Below are 16,285 nucleotides of genomic sequence, written 5' to 3' on the forward strand. Positions count from 1 at the left end.
TACCGAGTCCAGGGAGTTTTGGAAAATTATTACCAATGCATCCACAATCCCTACCGCCACTTCCCTCAAGACCCTAGGATGTAAGCCATCCGGTCCAGGTGATTTATCCGCCTTGAGGCCCATTATTTTACCGAGTACCACTTCCTTAGTGATTTTGATCGTGTTTAGCTCTTTCTCCCCCCCCCCCCCCCCCCGCCCTTTTAGCCCCCTGTTTGTCCAGTGTTGGGATATTCTTAGTGTCTTCTACTGTAAAGACTGATGTAAAATATTCATTCAGTGTTTTTGCCATCTCCATATTTCCCACCATTAATTTCCCAGTCTCATCCTCTAAGGGACCAACATTTACTTTAGCCACCCTTTTTTCTTTTTATATAACTATAAAAACTCTTACTATCTGTTTTTATATTTTTTGCTAATTTACTTTCATAATCTATCTTCCCTTTCTTAATCAATCTTTTTGTTATTTTTTGCTGTCTTTTAAAGTTTTCCCAATCCTCTACCCTCCCACTAGATTTGGCTACGTTATATGCCCTTGTTTTTAGCCGAATACTATCCTTAATTTCTTTACTTAGCCACGGATAGCTGTCTTTTCTTTTACACCCTTTTCTTCTCAGTGGAATATATCTTTTTTGGAAGTTGTAAAATAACTCCTTGAATGTACACCACTGATCATGTATCGTCTTACCCTTTAATCTATTTTCCCAATCCACTCTACTCAATTCCGCTCTCATACCTTCATAGTCTCCTTTTATTCAAGCTTAGCACGCTTGTTTGAGATCCAACCTTCTGACCCTCTAATTGAATATGGAATTCAACCATGTTATGGTCACTCATTCCAAGGGGATCCTTTACTCGGACATTTTTAATTAATCCTGTCTCGTTACACAGGACCAGATCTAAGGTTGCTTGCCCCCTGGTCGGTTCCGTTACATACTGCTCAAGAAACCCATCCCTACTACACTCAATAAACTCATCCTCCAGGCTGCCCTGCCCAATTTGATTTGTCCAATTAATATGATGGTTGAAATTCCCCATAATTATAGATGTTCCCTTATTACAAGCCTCAACTATTTCTTGATTGATACTCCGTCCAACAGAGTTGCCACTGTTCGGAGGCCTATAGACTACGCCCACTAGTGTTTTTTTCCCCTTATTATTCCTTACCTCCACCCAAACTGTTTCATTATCCTGACCCAATATCATTTCTCTGTATTACAGTGATTCCTTCCTTTATTAACATAGCCACCCCACCTCCCCTTCCTTCCTGCCTGTCCTTCCTGATCGTTAAATAACCTGGTATGTTTAATTCCCAGGCATTGTCACCCTGCAGCCATGTTTCTGCAATGGCCACAAGATCATACCCATATGTAGTTATTTGTGCCATTAACTCGTCTATTTTGTTACGAATGCTACGTGCATTCAGAGAGAACTTTCAAAGATGTTTTGTGACACTTAGTTCCTGCTTTTGCCCTTTTTATTACTTTACCTTTTACTCCATACCTTCTGCCCCTTCCTGACACGCCCTGGTTTTTAATTTCCCCACTGCTACCTAAGTCTATGACCTTCTCTGTCATTTTTATTATTTGCTCTCTAGGAACCTCCCCCCCCACTAGTTAGTTTAAAGCCCTCTCTACAGCCCTAGTTATATGATCCGCCAGGACTCTAGTCCCAGCACTGGCCAAGTGAAGCCCGTCCCAACGGAACAGCTCCCTCCTGCCCCAGTACTGGTGCCAGTGTCCCAGGAAGCAAAACCCATTTCTCCCACACCAGTCTTTGAGCCACGCATTTAACTCTCTCATTTTATTTGTCCTAGCCAAATTCGCTCGTGGCTCAGGTAATAATCCAGAGATTATTACCCTTGTGGTACTCCTTTTTAATTTGGCCCCTAGCTGCTCAAACTCCCTCAGCAGAACCTCCTTCCTTGTCCTATCTATGTCGTTGGTACCAACATGGACCACGACATCTGGATCCTCCCCCTCCCACTCCAAGTTTCTCTCCAGTCCAGAGGAGATGTCCTTGGCACCGGGCAGGCAACACAGCCTTCGGGACTCTCGCTCTCGGCTGCAAAGAACTCTATCTATCCCCCTAACGATACTATCCCCTACCACTACAACATTTTTATTTACTCCCCCCACTTGAATGGCCCCCCGCTCCACGGTGCTGTGGCCAGGTTGCTCACCCTCCCTGCAGTATCTGCTCCTGTCCCCACAGGGAGCAAGAGCCTCGAACCTGTTGGACAAGTGCAAGGTCTGCGGCTCCTCCAACACTACCTCCTGGATCCCCGTACCTGCCTCACTTCTAGTTACACCGTCCTGACCCTGGCCACGGACTACATCTGAATTAATTAATCTAATTGGTGTGACTACCTCGTGATAGAGTCCAGGTAACTCTCCCTCTCCCTGATGTTTCTCAGTGTTTGAAGCTCGGACTCCAGCTCTTCAACACGGAGCCGGAGTTCCTCGAGCAGCCAACACTTACTGCAAATGTGATCACCGTGAGCATTAATGGTGTTTACCAGCTCCCACATATTGCAGCAGCAACACATCACCTGATCTCCCATTCTATGTAATTAATTAAATATATTAATATTATTCTTAAATATCCTCTGCCCCGATTCTAGATGGTGAATACCACACCTTAGAAACTATAAACCAAAGAGATTTAAGCTTAAAAAGGGAGAAATACATACCAACCAATCACTTACCCGCTTTCTGGTGACGTCACACTTGGATTACTTTTTACCTCTCCTTCCAGACTGGAGACTGGTACGCCTTACCTGGTCTCTGGGACTTTTATAGCCCCGCTCTGCCGCTCGGGATTCCTGCCAACGCATGTGAGCATATGACCAAAAGCTTGGTCAAAGAGGTAAGTTTTAAGGAGTGTCTTAAAGGAGGAAAGAGAGGTGGAGAGGTTTAGGGAGGGAATTCCAGAGCTTAGGGCCTTGGCAGCTGAAGGCACAGCCACCAAGAGTTGAGCAATTTAATTCAGGGATGCTCAAGAGGCCAGAATTCTAGGAGCGCCAATATCTCTGGGGGTTGTGGGGCTGGAGGAGTTTAGAGATAGGGAGGGGCGAGGCTATGGAGGGATTTGAAAACAATGAGAATTTTTAAATCGAGTCGTGCTTAATTGGGAGCCAAAGTAGGTCAGTGAGCACAGGGGTGATGGGTGAATGGGACTTGGTGCGAGTTCAGACACAGGCAGCAGAGTTTTGGATGACCAAGTTTGCAACATTAGCAGTCCTCTAGTCCTCCGGTACCTTGCCTGTCTCTAATAGGCCCTACTCTTTCCTTAGATATGCTCTTGCTCTTTATGTATTTATAAAACATCTTTGGGTTTTCCTTGATTTTACTTGTGAAATAAAGAGTAGATTGCCTTTCAAAAGCTAGGCTTTATTAACCTTAAAAAACCAGCAAGTACATGTTGAGCACCCAGTCTCAACCAAACTGTAGAAAACTGAATTTAAGATGGCCACCACAGGTCACATGGAATCAACTAACCAATAAGTTCACAGCATATATCTCAAGGCAGGAAAACAGGCAACCAATTACAATGCTTCTTATAAAACAAGAATAATCACCACATTCACCCCTCCTTTTAAAATATATTTCAACCTAGGTAGCCTTTACAGTTTACAATTAGTTATTTATGACTAGAGCAATACATGTATAATGTCTTCAACAATTTTAAAATTTTACTATTAAATTATTAATTATTTTAAAAGTCCACTTTTAATCGGTTGACCGGATATCTTGTTCGTGTCGACCTTCTTAGCCTTGGTGGAGTTCCTTGCCCTCCCACACCAGGAGACACAGAAATATCTTCTGCAGGGAGGCTATCAATATCCCGATTATCAACGGTTTCCGAATTGGAAGTCCCATTAGAAGGTAGACTGGGAGGGTCATGAACATCCATCGGGGGCAGACTAAGAGAATTGTAAGTGTCTGCAATAGGACTGGAAATGTTTGTAGTATCTGTGACGACATCAACATTTATCTGAATTATGGCTATTGTTAATGTCCTCGGGAGAGGGCTGGCCACCACAAGGAGCTAAGTCTTTAACTGAAACCGTACTTTCTTTCCCATCTTGCAATCGAATGTGAGCATATTGGGAATTTGCCTCCAATAAAGGATCATACTTTGACAGTCTAACATGGCGTCGGAGCAGCACAGGTCCCTGCATAGTAAGCCATGAAGGTACCGAATATCCCGTAGTGGATCTCCGCGGATAGTTGAAGAGCCTTTCATGGGGGGGGTCACATTAGTAGCTGTTGAAAGCAATGATCTAATGGAATGCAGGGCGTCAGGCAGTACCATTTCCCACTGTGTATTCTTAAGGTTCTGGGATGTCAAAGCCAACATAACTGCCTTCCAGATCACCCCATTGTATCGTTCGCACTGTCCATTACCCTGGGGATTATACGGGGTAGTTCTGCTAGTAGAAATTCCCCGACTCTGGAGGTATTCCTTCAACTGGGAAGACATAAAAGAACTTCCCTGATCCGAATGGGTATACGCAGGCATCCCAAAGATGACAAAAAGTTGAGTCAGGCATTTAATAACTGTAGCAGCTGATACATCTGCACAAGGAAAAGCAAAAGGGAACCTTGAAAACTCATCCACAACAGTAAATATATATCGATTCTGAGTCGTTGAAGGAAGAGGCCCCTTAAAATCAACGCTCAGGCGTTCAAAGGGAGAAGTAGCCTTTTATAAGATGAGCTCGTTGAGGATTAAAGAAATTCGGTTTACAGCGGGCACACACAGAGCATGACGAAGTCATCCGCTTGACGTCTTCAACTGAAAAGGGCAAATTCTTACTGCGTACGAAGTGTATCATCCTCGTAACACCAGGATGGCACAAAGCATTATGAAGATTAATAAGCGTATCTCCGTGAAGCACAGAACAATAAGCCCTCGACAGCGCATCAGCGGCAACATTATCCTTCACCGGATGATAGACTATATCGAAATGGTAGCATGCCAACCCTACCCACCCCAGCCACAGTCTGTTCGCCCTCCTACCATCTGGAAGATGCTACAGATGCATTCGCACCCGTACGACCAGATTTAGGAACAGCTTCTTTCCCAGGGCTGTCATCCTACTGAACTCCACAAATAAACACTAAAGCCTGCACATCTGCCGATGCACTTTATTATGGTCATATTTATGCTAATATATATGTACAAATGTATGTTGAAATGTTTGTGTCCTAATCCAAATTGTACACGCTCGGGAGCTGCAAGCCTACATTTCGTTGTACTGCACTTGTGCACTAACAATGACAATAAAAGTTGATTTGATTTGACCTCATTATTTTATCATTCTTAATCTTTCTGAAATGTTTGACATCAAACATGAAGGACACAGATTTTTGGTCAGTTACTAACGTAAAATGTCACCCAGATAAATAATGTCTCCATTTACGCAGTGGTTCTACTATTGCGTACGCCTCTTTCTCTATTGATGAATGTCTCTGCTCACTATTGCTCAGAGTACGTGAGAAAAAGGCCACAGGTCTTCCATTTTGGTTCAGAGTAGCCCCAATTGCAAAATCGGAAGCGTCCATCTCAATCACAAAGGGAACCTGCTCATCAATAGAATGCACAACTGCTCCACGGATATCCTTTTTAAGATTATCAAAACACATACTGGCCTCCCATGATAGAGGATATGTCGTAACCCGAATAAGGGGCCGGATCTTCTGCGAGAAGTTTGCAATCCAATTAGAATAATAAGAAAACAGTCCAACAACTCGTTGCAAGGGCTTAGAATTAGTAGGGCAAGGTAAATCAATCAGTGGTTGTAGCCGTTCTGGATCTGGTTTAATCTTCTTTCCCGAGATAATATACCCCAGTAAATTTACCTCGGTGGTCGAAAAGATACACTTCTCTTTATTGAAAGTTAAGCCAACTTTTTCCGCAACTTGAAGGAATCTTTCTAGATTAAATTCGTGCTCCACCCTTGATTTGCCACACACCGTGATGTCATCTAAATATGAGAAGGTGTCAGAGAGAGTTATCACTTATAAAAGCATCCATTGCCCGTTGAAAACAGGCGACACCGTTAGTAACACCGAATGGTACTCGGCAAAACTGATACAGCTTTCCGCCAGCTTCAAAGGCCGTATATGGTTTGTCCCTCTTAGCGATAGGAATCTGATGATAAGCACTCTTTAGGGCAATAGTGCTAAAAACCTTATATTGAGATACTTTATTGATAAGCTCATCAATCTTAGGCAGGGGGTACGCATCTAATTGAGTATACCTGTTAATAGTTTGAGAGTAGTCTATCACCATTCGCTTCTTATGTCTCTCATTAGTGGTGACAACTACCTGTGCCCGAAAAACTAGGTTCAATGATTCCTTCCGATAAAAGACGTTGAACTTCAAAATTAATAAATTCTTTATCCTGACTGCTATACCTTCTTGACTTGGTAACAATTGGCTTACAGTCCGGCATCAAATTGGAAAAAAGTGATAATGGAGAAATGAATAAAGAAGTTAATCCACAAATAGACAAAGGTGGCTTGGTTCCTCCGAAAGAAAGACTGAGGGACTCATGTAATTGAAGCACATCATGACCAATCAAAATGTCCGCACAGAGATTAGGCAGAACGGATAGGCGTATATCAGTATACGTATTACCTAGGAGAATTAATTTCACAAGGCAACAACCAGCTACTTGTGATGTGAGAGTCGTCTGAGTCATACACACCTGATAAGAAACAGACGAAATTTTCAAACGCTTCTCCCTCACAAACTGAAGACTTATAAAGCTCTCAGTACTGCCCGTATCTATAAGGGCCTTCACTTCTAACCCATTAACTTGGGCCGTAACTATAGCTTTGTTTAGGCCATGGGAAAAGGCGGCAGAAACTGATGCAATAAATGCCCTATCTAAAGGCTGAATGGTCGCAGAGGAGGCAACCGATTTGCAAACACGTGCGTAATGACCTCCCTTGCCGCATTTACTACACACAGCCTCCCGGGCAGGGCACTTCAGACGGGGGTGCCGGGCGTTCCCGCAAAAATAACACTTCTGAATCCTAGAGGTAACAGCTGCCGAAGTAGAAACTGTTTCGGAATCTGGTAAACCACTCCTATTAAATCCACGTAACTCCCTTTCATCCGGAACTGCCGAAACCACGGTCGCAGGCCGATCAAAAAGAGCATAAGAATCCGAACTTCTCTGAGCCAAATCCAATGTAGAGGCTTGCTCAAAAGCACTCTTAAGATCCAAGGTCTTATTTTCTAATAACCGCTGACGAATTGATCTAGACAGTAATCCATTAATAAATGCATCCCGTACCGACTCTTCCCTATGTTTTTCTGCAGACACGGCCTTATAATTACAGTTAGCACCAAGGCGCTGGAGTGCTTGTAAATAAGCATCCAAGGATTCTCCCGCCTGCTGCCTATGGGCAGATAAAAGGTGACGTGCAAATACCTCATTTTTGGGTTTAACAAAAAAAAATTCCAACGTAGCAATAGCCAATTCATAAGTTTAACAGTCCAAAATATACTTATACACATCCGGAGCAATGTAGTTGATTAGTATATCCAACTTATTTAGAGATTGCTGATCCAACACACCCAAATAGTTTTTAAATGTACGATACCAATGTTTCCATTGATCATCCACTCCTGCAGAATTAGGGTCAGCATTAAATCGTTGCGGTCGAAGATATCGTTCCATTATAGCAAAAGGTTAATAAATTGAAATAAAGAGTAGATTGCCTTTCAAAAGCTAGGCTTTATTAACCTTAAAAAACCAGCAAGTACATGTTGAGCACCCAGTCTCAACCAAACTGTAGAAAACTGAATTTAAGATGGCCACCACAGGTCACATGGAATCAACTAACCAATAAGTTCACAGCATATATCTCAAGGCAGGAAAACAGGCAACTAATTACAATGCTTCTTATAAAACAAGAATAATCACCACAACTTGCCAATGTTTTTTCACGCCCCCGCTTTGCTTTCCAAATTTCCTTTTTAATTTCATCCCTGCATTTCCTATACTCCTCTAGGCTTACTGCAGTGTTGAGTCCTAGTTATCTGGCATAAGCTTCCCTTTTTTGTCTATTCCTACCCTGTATACCCCTTGATATCTAGGGGTCTCTAGATCTGGGAGTTCCACCCTTTTACTTTGTGGCAACATATTTGCTCTGAACCCTCACTATCTCCTCCTTGAATGCCTCCCACTACTCTGATACTGATTTATCTTCAAGTAGCTGTTTCAAGTCCATTTTTGCTAAATCACATTTCCGCTTAGTAAAATTGGCCTTTCCCCAATTGAGAACTTTAACTCCTGATTTATCTTTGTCCCTTTTCCATAACTATGCTAAATCTAACTGAATTATGATCACTACCACCAAAATGCTCTCCCACCGATGCCCCTTCCACCTGCCCAGCTTCATTCCCTAAAACTAAGTCCAGGACCACCCCCTCTCTTGTTGGGCTTGCTACGTACTGGTGAAAAAAAGTTCTCCTGAATGCATTTTAAGAATTCTGCACCCTCTAACTTTTACACTGATTCTATCCCTGTTAATATTCGGGCAGTCGAAATCCCCCACTATTACTGCCCTATTGCTTTTGCACTTCTCAGAAATTTGCCTACATATTTCCTCTTCTATCTCCCTCTGACTATTTGGTGGTCTATAGAACACTCCAGCAGTGTGATTGCCCTTTTTGTTCTTCAGTTCAGCCCATATGGCCTCATTTGATGATCATTCTAAATTATTTCCCTCCTCATAGCTGTAATTGTTTCTTTAACCAATATTGCGCCCAGTCCCTGGCCCACCCACCCATCCTTTTATATCGCCCTTTCTAACTCGTCGGAAAACCCTGTAACCAGGAATGGTGAGCTACCATTCCTACCTTTCTTTCAGTAATAGCTATGATATCATACTTCCACATGTCTGTCTGTGCCTTATTCACTAGACTCCTTGCACTGAAGTATATACCATTAAGTACTGCCAAACTCCTCATGGGATCTCATGGACATATAACAGCAGGTTGTATGTTTTATTGTTCACCTTAACAAAAGAACAGAATGTTTCAACATTAAACATATTACATGGAGTGACAGAACTGAATATAGTCAATGTAAAAAGGTGAAAAGCAAAAAATGGCCTGTTTTATTTTTATTTAAAGCTGTACTGCCAAAGACTGGCTCACGGCGGCCATCTTGCCTCCATACACTCGCAAGAACAGAACAGGTTCATTGGACAGGTGATTCAAGAAAAAGACGCATCAGATCCTTTTACTTGGCTCGGTTTGAGTGACACCTACAAGGTAACGTTGTCTGAGAGATTATATCACAAATTGTTTATTGTAACAGAAATATACATGTTTAAATTATGATTTTATATTTCCACAGGAGGGGGCTTACGTTTGGACTGATGGATCGGAAACAGATTTTACAAGCTGGGCTGAGGGTCAACCCGATAATACTAGAGGAACAGTGGACTGTGTGCATTTTAATTTCCGTAAGTTGATGCTGCAAATTGTGACTTTATTTGGAAAATAATTCCAGACAAATGAATAGATCAACTGATGAGATTAAAGAGCTTCTAACTGGGATCAGTGTGGTTGAATTTTAGACTTTGGCAGGGCTCTCCTTCCTGCCCCGTTTGCAGCCACCTTTGAGGTAAAGCTGGGTGTAACACTGTAGATAGAGGAATGGACACTGCGTGTAAAACTGTAGATAGAGGAACGTACACTGTTTGTAACACTGTAGATAGAGGAATGTACACTGTGTGTAATACTGTAGATAGAGGAACGTACACTGTAACACTGTAGATAGAGGAATGTACACTGGGTGTAACACTGTAGATAGAGGAACATACACTGTGTGTAACACTGTAGATAGAGGAACATACACTGGGTGTAACACTGTAGATAGAGGAACGTACACTGGGTGTAACACTGTAGATAGAGGAACGTACACTGGGTGTAACAGTGTAGATAGAGGAACGTACATTGTGTGTAACACTGTAAATAGAGGAACGTACACTGTTTGTAACACTGCAGATAGAGGAATGTACACTGGGTGTAACAGTGTAGATAGAGGAACGTACATTGTGTGTAACACTGTAAATAGAGGAACGTACACTGTTTGTAACACTGCAGATAGAGGAATGTACACTGGGTGTAACACTGCAGATAGAGGAACGTACACTGTTTGTAACACTGCAGATAGAGGAATGTACACTATATGTAACACTGTAGATAGAGGAACGTACACTGTTTGTAACACTGCAGTTTCTCTCTCCGCTTAATTGACCATCTCTCTGGATTCTGCAGTTATGAGACTAAACTGAGACCAGCCTTCTAATTGGCCCACATTTAATGAGCTGTTCCTGATACGTGGCGGGCTGGAGCCATGCTTCCAGTGGACAGGACTCCACTCTGTGTTTACACAACATTCCCAGAAAATTATTGAACCTTCCTGTATCCAGCCCTCACTTTATGTTGGTGGTAATATAGAGAGTCGGGATAAATGGGTCATTTTCAGCTTGGCAAACTGTAACTAGTGGGGTGCCACAGGGAATAGTGTTGAGGCCTCAACTATTTATAATCTATATTAATGACTTGGATGAAGGGACCGAGTGTACTGTAGCCAAATTTGCTGATGATACAAAGATAGGTGGGAAAGCAAATTGTGACGACACAGAGTCTGCAAAGGGATATAGAGAGGTTAAGTGAGTGGGCAAACATTTGGCAGATAGAGTATAATGTGGGAAAATGTGAGGTTATCCACTTTGGTAGGAAGAATAAAAAAGCAAAACATTATTTAAATGGAGAGAGACTACCAAATGCTGCGGTACAGAGGGATCTGGGGTTTTTTCGAACATTAAAAAAAAATCATTTATGGGACGTGGGCAAAGCCAGCATTTATTGCCCATCCGTAATTGCCCTCGAGAAGATGGTGGTGAGCTGCCTTTTTGAACCGCTGCAGTCTGTGTGGTGAAGGTACTCCCACAGTGCGGTTAGGTAGGGAGTTCCAGGATTTTGGCCCAGCGGTGATGAAGGATCGGCGATATACTTCTAAGTCAGGATAGTGTGTAACTTGGTGGGGAACTTGCAGGTGGTGGTGTTCCCATGTGCCTGCTGCCCTTGTCCTTCTAGTTGGATGAAACCTCAGTTTTGGAAGGTGCTGCCGAAGGAGCCTTGGCGAGTTGCTGCAGTGCCTTGTCGATGGTATACACTGCAGCTACGGCAGAGGGAGTGAATGTTTAAAGTGGTGGATGGGGTGCCAATCAAGCGGGCTGCTTTGTCCTGAATGATGTCGAGCTTCTTGAGTGTTGTTGGAGCTGCACTCATCCAGGCAAGTGAAGAGTATTCCATCGCACTCCTTACATGTGCCTTGTAGATGGTGGAAAGGCTTTGTGGAGTCAGGAGGTGAGACACTTGCCACAGAATACCTAGCCTCTGACCTGATCTTGTTGCCATAGTATTTATGTGGCTGGTCCAGTTAATTTTCTGGTCAATGGTGACACCCAGGATGTTGATGGTGGGGGATTCGGTGATGGTAATGCCGTTGCCTGTCAAGGAGAGGTGGTTAGACTCTTGCTTGTTAGAGAAAGTCATTACCTGGCACTTCTGTGGCGTGAATGTTACCTGCCACTTATCAGCCCAAGCCTGAATGTTGTCCAGGTCGTGTTGCATGCGGGCATGGAATGTTTCATTATCTGAGGAGTTGTGAGTGGCGCTGAACACTGTGCAGTCATCAGCGAACATCCCCATTTCTAACCTTATGTTGGAGGGAAGGTCATTGATGAAGCAGCTGAAGATGGTTGGGCCTAGGACACTGCCCTGAGGAACTCCAGCAGCGATGCCCTGGGGCTGTGATGAGTGACCTACAACCACCACAACCATCTTCCTTTGAGCTAAGTATGACTCCAGCCAGTGGAGAGTTTTTCCTCCCCGATTCCCATTGACTTCAGTTTTACTAGGGCTCCTGAATGCCACACTCAGTCAAATGCTGCCTTGATGTCAAGGGTAGTCACTCTCACCTCACCTCTGGAATCAGCTCCTTTGTCCATGTTTGGACCAAGGCTGTAATGAGGTCGGGAGCCGAGTGTTCTTGGCGGAACCCAAACTGGGCATCAGTGAGTAGGTTTTTGGTGAGTAAGTGCCGCTTGATAGCACTGTCGATGACACCTTCCATCACTTTGCTGATAATTGAGGGTAGACAGATGGGGCGGCAATTGGCCGGGTTGGATTTGTCCTGCTTTTTATGGACAGGACATACCTGGGCAGTTTTCCACACTGTCGGATAGATGCCAGTGTTGTAGCTGTACTGGAACAGCTTGGCTAGAGATGCGGCTAGTTCTGGAGCACAAGTCTTCAGCACGATAGCCAGGATGTTTTCGGGGCCCATAGCCTTTGCTGTATCCAGTGCACTCAGCCGTTTCTTGATATCACGTGGAGTGAATCGAATTGGCTGAAGGCTGGCTTGTGTGATGGAGGTGACTTTAGGAGTAGGCCGATATGTATCATCCACTTGGCACTTCTGCCTGCAAATGCTTCAGCCTTGTCTTTTGCACTCACGTGCTGAGCTCCACCATCATTGAGGATGGGGATATTCATGGAGCTTCCTCCTCCCGTTAGTTGTTTAATGGTCCACCACCATTCACGACTGGATGTGGCAGTATTGCAGAGCTTTGACCTGATCCGTTGATTGTGGGATCGCTTAGCCCTGTCTATATCATGCTGCTTCCGCTTTTTAGCATGTACGTAGTCCTGTGTTGCAGCTTCCCCAAGTTGGCACCTCATTTTTAGGTACACCTGGTGCTGCTCCTGGCATGCTCTTCTACACTCCTTATTGAACCAGGGTTGGTCCCCTGGCTTGATGGTAATTGTTAAATCTGTGTGTTCTAGTTATTGTTAATAAGAATCACTGCACACAGACCACAAGAGTAAATTCAACAGGTCTTTACTAGTCGGAGGTCAGGCTGAACTGCCCAATAAATCATTACACAGCACTTATATACCGGTGTGGTCACCACCGGTATTACAGTATACAGCAGCCAAGATAAAGTAGTGCATCTCTTAAAATAGTTCTCTTAAAGGTGGAACGGTTACATACACCACAATCCTCCCTTTTTAGCTTAACAGTATATATTCCCCATTAAACATAACATAATAACATATATACACAACTTCATGTAAAAACAGTTCACAGATTCAGTCTCTGAGGAGGCCTCCTGATCCGAGACGGATAACGCCTTTCAGGGGTCTCTGGTTCTCGTTGCTGGGGTGACTCATCTAGTTGATCCCCTATGGATAGGACATCATCATCAGGTATATTCACTTCTGAGGTAGATGCTTCAGGTTCACTAACTTCCTCCACGGTTGTCTCTGTCGTAACCATGGGCTTGACCCTTGTTCTCGATCCCACCAGTTGGTCAGCATGACGTCGCATTACATTTTCACCAACATCTACCGTGTACATCAGGGGTCCTTGTCTGGCCCGAATTGTTCCAGATTGTCATTTCTCGTTTTTATAGTCCCCGGTTGTCCTATTTCAAAACTCCGAGTGGGCTTGTTATTGATATGCTGGAACTGTTTGTTTTCGACTTCCCTCCGCACATTTGGTTTTAACAAGTCCAACCTGGACCGCAACCTCCTGTTATAGAACATCATGGCAGGACTTTGGTTTGTTGTTGCATGGGTGGCGTTTCGATATGCCAGTAGGAAATTGTCCACCTTGTGTTGCAGTGGAATCTGATCTTCGCTCATGGCCTTTATTGCCTTTTTGAACGTCTGTACAAACCTCTCGGCCAGCCCATTCGTAGCTGGATGATATGGGGCAGAGGTATAATGTATCACCCCATTCTTCTTCAGGAATTTCTGGAATTCCTCTGATGCGAACTGTGGTCCGTTGTCTGAACATATTTGCTCTGGCAATCCATTTTTTGCAAATATCGTTCTTAGCACCGCGATCGTCTTCTCCGAGGTAGTGGTAGTCATTTTAATCACTTCTGGCCATTTAGAATGTGCGTCCACCGCAATTAAAAACATGGAATCCATGAATGGACCAGCAAAGTCAATATGTACACGTTGCCATGGGGTTGAAGGCCATTCCCATGGATGCAGCAGTGCAATTGGAGGTGCATTTTGGACTTTTTGGCACCCTGAGCAGCTTTTCGTCAGATCCTCTATCTGTTGGTCGATACCCGGCCACCACACATAAGCCCTAGCAAGGCTTTTCATCTTGACTCCCCCCAGATGACCTTCATGTAGTTCTTTTAAAACTCTCTCTCTTAACTTAGGAGGGATAATCACCCTTGTTCCATACATCAATGTTCCCTGACAGATGGACAGCTGTTCTCGTCTTGCTGAGAATGCCGGTAATAGTGGATCACCATGGGCTGGCCATCCCTTTACTGTCAATTCGTAGACCCGGGACAGTGTCGGGTCATTCCTAGTCTCCCTTTCAATATTTGCATTGGTGACAGGTAAACATTCGATGATGGTCGAGTGAAATAACTCAACAGGGTCAACCGTCGGTGCCTCCTCCTCAGTAGGTAGTGGCAGGCGCGACAGCCCATCAGCATTACCATGCTGCTTTGTACCTTTGAATTCTATCTGATATTGATGTGCCCCTAGGAAAAGGGACCATCTCTGGAGCCTCTGTGCTGTCATCACCGAAACACCCTTCTTAGGGTTAAAAATGGATACCAACGGCTGGTGGTCTGTCAGCAGTGTAAACTTCTGGCCCTGCAGGTAATGATTAAACTTCTTTACTCCCCACACAAGGCTGAGAGCCTCCCTATCTATCTGAGCATAGTTGCGCTCAGCGGAGGTCAATGATCTGGATGCAAATGCGACTGGCCTTTCCAAGCCATTTGGCAACTTGTGTGAGAGTACTGCTCCAATACCATAAGGAGAAGCATCACAAGCTAAATGAATAGGTAGCGTTGGGTTGAAGTGAGCCAACACTTCCTCTGAGGTGATCAATGCCTTGCTTTTGCGAAAGGCCTTCTTACAGTCCTCGCTCCACTTCCATGGTACTTCTTTCTGCAAAAGAGCGTTCAGTGGGTGCAGCACCGTGGATAGATTTGGCAGAAACTTATGGTAATAGTTAATCAACCCTAGGAACGACCTCAACTGGGACACATTTTCCGGAGCGGGAGCCTTCACAACAGCTTCGATCTTGTCAGGTGACTTGTGCAGCCCCTCCTGGTCAATGACATGACCACAGTACGAGATCCGTTTCTGAAAGAACTCACATTTCTGGCGATTAACTCGAAGTCCATATTCCTTCAATCTGGTGAGCACCAGTTTCAAATTTGCAAGGTGTTCCTCATCGTCATCTCCTGTAATCAGGATATCGTCCAAGTAACATTGAGTGCTTGGAATTCCCTGTAATACCTGCTCCATGGCCCTCTGCCAAATTGCTGGAGCCGAAGCCACTCCAAAAACCAGTCTATTATATCGATACAAGCCTCTGTGCGTGTTGATTGTGAGATACTGGCGCAACTCTTCCTCAACTTCCATCTGTAAGTACGCTTGCGCCAGGTCTATCTTGGTGAAGTGTTTCCCACCAGACAATGAAGCAAAGATATCCTCAATCCACGGAAGTGGATATTGCACCGTGTGAAGCACCGGATTAACCGTGATCTTGAAGTCTCCACAGATGCGGACCTTCCCCGGTTCCCCTGGCTTGTTACTCGATGAACGCTTCATGACGGGAACAATGGGCGTGGCCCACTCACTCCAGTCCACCTTAGACAGTACTCCTGAACGTTCTAGCCCTTCCAGCTCAGCTTCCACAGCAGGTCGTATCGCATAAGGTACCGGTCTGGCTTTGAAAAATTTTGGGTTTGCATGTTCTGCAATCTTGATTTTTGCCGTAATTCCTCTCAGTGTTCCCAGTCCCTGTTGGAACACCTCTTTAACCTCATCCAATATTCTGGACAATCGTTCAGGTTTGACATCTTTTTTTCCGGAATCTACCGTTATTGCTTTTAGGGAGTGCCAGTCCATATTTATTTTCCTGATCCACTCCCGTCCCAGAAGTGGTGGACCTCCCTCAGGTAGTACATATAAGTCCATTCCTTGGTGTTCTTTGCCCTTGTGTACCACCTTGACTTTTATCTTTCCGATGGGGTATACTCTTTGCCCCGTGTATGTCTGCAATACCATCTCCGTATCCCGTAGGGGAATAGGTGTGAATAACCTTTTGTAATCTTGCTTATTCATGACCGTCAACGCCGATCCGGTGTCCAATTCCATCTTCACTTGGACTCCTGCTATCTGAAGTGTGACCCAG

General features: G+C 44.3%; 1 protein-coding gene across 1 annotated transcript in view; it reads left to right on the top strand.

Annotated features, from left to right (window-relative positions):
• Positions 1-16,285, top strand: part of LOC147105785 (lectin-like) — an 80,371-nt gene that overhangs the window by 50,300 nt on the left and 13,786 nt on the right. The window contains 2 exon segments of the mRNA XM_086010537.1: positions 9,157-9,297; positions 9,383-9,491. Of these exon segments, the coding sequence (XP_085866663.1) occupies positions 9,157-9,297; positions 9,383-9,491 (250 nt within the window).

Source organism: Somniosus microcephalus, chromosome 17 (assembly GCF_052327205.1).
Source record: "Somniosus microcephalus isolate GS21.2 chromosome 17, FLI_Smic_1.0, whole genome shotgun sequence".
NCBI classification, from domain to species: Eukaryota; Metazoa; Chordata; class Chondrichthyes; order Squaliformes; family Somniosidae; genus Somniosus; species Somniosus microcephalus.